Source organism: Benincasa hispida, chromosome 6 (assembly GCF_009727055.1).
Source record: "Benincasa hispida cultivar B227 chromosome 6, ASM972705v1, whole genome shotgun sequence".
Lineage (NCBI taxonomy): Eukaryota > Viridiplantae > Streptophyta > Magnoliopsida > Cucurbitales > Cucurbitaceae > Benincasa > Benincasa hispida.
Window position 1 is genome coordinate 48,367,190 of NC_052354.1, and position 4,519 is coordinate 48,371,708.

Consider the following 4,519-nt stretch of genomic DNA (forward strand, 5'->3'; position numbering starts at 1 on the left):
GTAATCTGTAAAATTGGGTACTGGAAACAGGGAAATCAAGAATCCCTTCAGAGAAACAGTGGTTTCTTCTTCTCTCCCAAAGGAAGAAACTAACCAAATAGAGTGGATTATGCATCAATATTGCTTGAATGACAAATCTCAGGTCAAATTCAACATTTCTGCTTCTGGGTTTTCTATATTATTCTAATTGCAATGCCATTGTCCATCAATCATGAATCTTCCTTTTGATTTTGTGCTAATGTCAAGTTCATTCTAACAAAAATAATAATAAAAAAAAATTAATGATACGTTATCTATGCCATATAATCTTTCCGTTAGTCAACTATCGTTCAAACAAACTCATGGACCATTTAAACTCATTTTTCAAACCTCGGTAACTAAAGGTATATCTTTTAAAATCTTAGAAACCAAATAGATACTCACCAATTCTATAGATCAAAAATGTATTTTATCGATTTTTTAACAATAATTGAAGTGATTACTAAGCTGTATAAGTAACGTAATATTGTAGTTTGTAATTTGTAACACGAAAGGAAGTATTTTTTTTAAATTTTTTTTAAAAAAATGATTAAGATCATTTTTTTCTTTTGGAGAAAAATGATTAAGATGATGTGAACCTTAAAGTTTTTTTGGTTGAGAATTCACATTTTATCCAGTTAAGCTATTAATAATTATAATTATGATTTTGTAGAAATAATTTTACATTTGTACATATATACACGCATATTAATGTTGATGATGACTTTGATACTCATTTATTATTTTTTTAGTATTTATTATATGTACAAGTCTATAACTATCTGTATGATATATTATCCTACATTTATTGATGTCCAATAAATTTAGATTTAATTATTGTCCTTAGAAAAACAAATTTAGATTTATATGTGGTGCCATATGAAAATTTCCCAAGTTATTTTTAAAATTTTAAGGTCTTGTTTGTTAACCATTTTGTTTTTGAAAAAATAAGTTTATTTTATTTGATTTCTTATAATGATGTGCATCTTTGTTAAATACAATAGTTGAATTCTTAGCCAAATTCAAAAAAACGAAAACAACTTTTTGTGAGGTATTTTTTGTAGTTTTTAAAATTTGGCTTAATTTTTTAAACCATTGGTGGAAGAAATTTGAAAGTTAAAGTAGTATCTGTAGATTTAATTTTAAAAAACAAAATGATTATCCAACGGGGTCTAAATTTAACATTTCATAAATTTTAAAGTAGAAAAAAAGTTAAATCTTACCTTGATATTTATATGAAACTTATTTGTCTAAGTGAGTTTAACTCAACAATAATTGGTATAACTTTCACTTTTAGAGGTTGAACGTTTGATCCCCATCCTTGCGATTGTTATTTTATTAAAAAAATACAACAAAACTTTGTTTTAAGTTTTTTATTTTTTAAAATTAATTATATAAACACTATTTTTTACTTTTAAGATTCATTGCTTTGTTATCTATTTTTTATTATTATTTCCAAAACCTATCTAAGTTTCGAAAACTTACAAAAGTAATCATAAAAAAATACCTTATGGTTTTAGAATTAGAGTAAAAATTTAAAACCTTTTTTTTCAACAAAATGAAAATCATAATTAAAAAATTGATGAGAAATAAAAATAATCAGAAACTGAAACCGAAGTCCTTACCAAACATAATATAATTATTTTATATACGTATTAATAATATTATAATTAATCAATATTCCCTATTAAAACTATTCGTTTGGTTGGAGGAGTTCAATTTCCCATTTTTATTTTTTTTAAAAAAGTTAAACATATTCTTACATTTTTAATTAAAAAAGGTACCAATTTCTGATTGCAATTAATAGTCTTAATTTTGCAATTTGCAATAATACTTAATGAACCCTTAATACCCAATGAAAATGCTACACGTGGGTACCTTTTAACACGTGGAATACAAATCGATTTATTCAAATTAAAACGTAATTTATTTTTTTCTCAAATTAAAACCGTGCTTTGCAAAATCCAAAGCGATTTTGAAATTGCCCAGAACCAAAACCCTCCATTTCCCTCTCTAACTTACAACTTGCCGTTTCATATCCTCTTTCTTCTCCACCTTAAAAACCTCCTACCAAAACCCTATCTATCACAGCCGCAATCCATTCAAATCCTTTCGAAAAATCCCAAAAATGGCGAAAAAGAAATCAACTCGATCAGCCAATGAGCCAAAGCAAATGCCCATTCAGCAGGAGGAGAATAGCGATTTAGAGCAACCCATATCCGCCATGGATGATGACTCGAAGTTGCAGAGCTTGAAATCGTTGAACGAACGGCTTCTTAAGCAGGTGGTCGAGAAGAGAGTGGAGGTCGGGGATCTTGTCCACAGTAAAGAAGCATTGGAACTCGACTTGAAGCGGAATGTGGACGAGAAGGAACAGGTAATGGGTGAGTTGACTGAGGCCCGCGATGGGGTTTATGGGTTGGAATTGGAGAGGAATGTGGTTTGTGTTTATCTGCAGAGTCGAATGGAGGAAATGGGTAATGGGATGTGTGGTTTACTTGAGAGTGAAAGAGTTAAGGGTTTGGAGATTAGGAGATTGAAGAGTGAGATTAATGTACTTGCTTTGGAGGTTGAGGAAGAGAGGGAGAAATGGAGGAGAGTTTGCTGTGAGAGGGATGGGATTAAGGTTCAGTTTGATGACTTGTTCAAGGAAACAGGGGATTTGAAAGGGAAAGTGGTTGAAATGGAGAGAAATGAGACAAGGGCATTGGAAGAGATTGATGATTTGAAGGGAAAATGCAAAAAGTTGTTGACTGAAAAAAAGGAGTGTGATATTATGAATGGGACTCTGATGAAAGACAATGAATTGATCAAGAAGTTGTTAGATGAGTCAGGTCGGGTAGTTGAAGATTTAGAGAGGAAAGTGGATGTGAAAATGAAGGAGAAAGTAGAGATTGAAAAGGAAAAAAATGGGCTGAAAATGGAGATTGAGAAGTTAGAGAGGGAAGTGGCTGAATTGAAAGAGAGTACATTTTGTTTCAAACAAGAAAAGGAAGAAAATGGGAAGAAACTTTCTGAGCTTCAAATGAGAATTGAAGAGGCTGTGGAGAAGGAAAGTGGCATGCTGATGGAGTCTGATGTTCTAGTCAAAGAGTTACAGAAGAAGGAGAAAGCTATGGAGATGTTAACTCAAGAAAGAGATTCACTTGATTTGAATTTTAATCTAGTCCAAGAGGAGGCGAAAAGTTTACGACGCACAATCGAGATACTCACACGTGACAAAGTTGAAATGGAGGAGGCAAAAACCGAAGCAGAGAATATCATTGGAGACTTGCAAAAGGAATCCAGTAAACTAAAAGAAGCTATAGCTTCTTTGACTAAGATGACTGATGTCGAGAAAGCGAGAAATGAGGATTTGCTGACTGAAATAGGTCGTCTTCGTGATGCTTTAGATGAAGTTTCGCTAGAGAGGGAGGGTGCTAGAAAGAATTTTGGTGATGAGAAGAAAAATGTTGAGAAGCTGAGTTTGTTACTCAAAGACGAGGAGAGGAAGTTTGAAGAAGCCATGAATGAACTAGATAAAGCAAAGATTGCACAAGAGGATTCACTCAATGTGAAGAAGGAGATGGGGAGGCGGATCGATATCTTGATTCGCGAAAGGGATTCATTGGAGAAAAGTTTGTTGGAAGCAAAGAGTAGAATCGATGAACTGAAAGATAAGGTGAAATCAGCTGTTGGTAATTCAGAGAAAGCGTTGGCATTGTTGAAGAAAACATGTTTGGCTGTTTGTGATGGTTATGAGAAGGGAGAAGTGGAAGAAGCTTCTTCTGGGCATAAGCTTGTTGAAGAAATTCAGCCATTTGTTGAACATTTGGATGCAATAAAAACATCCTTCACAAACAAGGAGAAAATGGTGGAAGAAATGAAGCGACAACTCGAGAACGAACGAGCAGAAGAACGGAAGAAGAAGAGCTTCTTTACCATAGTGACTGCAGCAACAACAATATTGGCTGCTGTCTCTGCTGTTTATGTTAGCAAAGGGCGCTGAAGCTGAGGCCGTAGTTTGTGTTTGTTAACATCTTTTTAGTTGGCAACGGTTCCCCAGTTGTTCTTAAATCAACGAACTGACTTGTATTTGGAGGCGCAATGTTGATGTACTGATTTGGTAGTTTTAATGAGAAAACACATTTGATATATAGTATAATGCGTTCTTTTATTGAAGTACTCTTCAGACAATTGTTGGAAAAAATATCACTGAAATACTCTTCAACAATTGGGAAAATGAGAGATGGGCAATATTGTAATATACACATGACAAAACTTTTGAGTTATTTATTTATTTATTCATTATTATTTTAATTTTGATAACTTTCTTTTATTTTTTTTAGCAAAAGGTGTCTGAAGGGTTTGGAACATGATTTCCTTAAAAAAAATAAAAAATAAAAAATAAAAAAATAAATAGTTGCACAGAGATTCAAACCTTAACTGGTCGACAATACTCAAATGGGTGGAGTTTGAAAGATGATTAATTTAATTTAGAAATGAATTTTATAGATTTGAT

The 4,519-nt window shown here is 32.3% G+C and overlaps 1 protein-coding gene across 1 annotated transcript; it reads left to right on the top strand.

The window, feature by feature from the left end:
- Positions 1 to 2,146: 2,146 nt before the first annotated feature.
- LOC120079278 (paramyosin-like) lies at positions 2,147 to 4,006 on the top strand. The gene has a single exon (XM_039033433.1). The coding sequence runs from the start codon at positions 2,147 to 2,149 to the stop codon at positions 4,004 to 4,006; it is 1,860 nt and encodes a 619-aa protein (XP_038889361.1).
- The last annotated feature ends 513 nt before the right edge of the window (positions 4,007 to 4,519 follow it).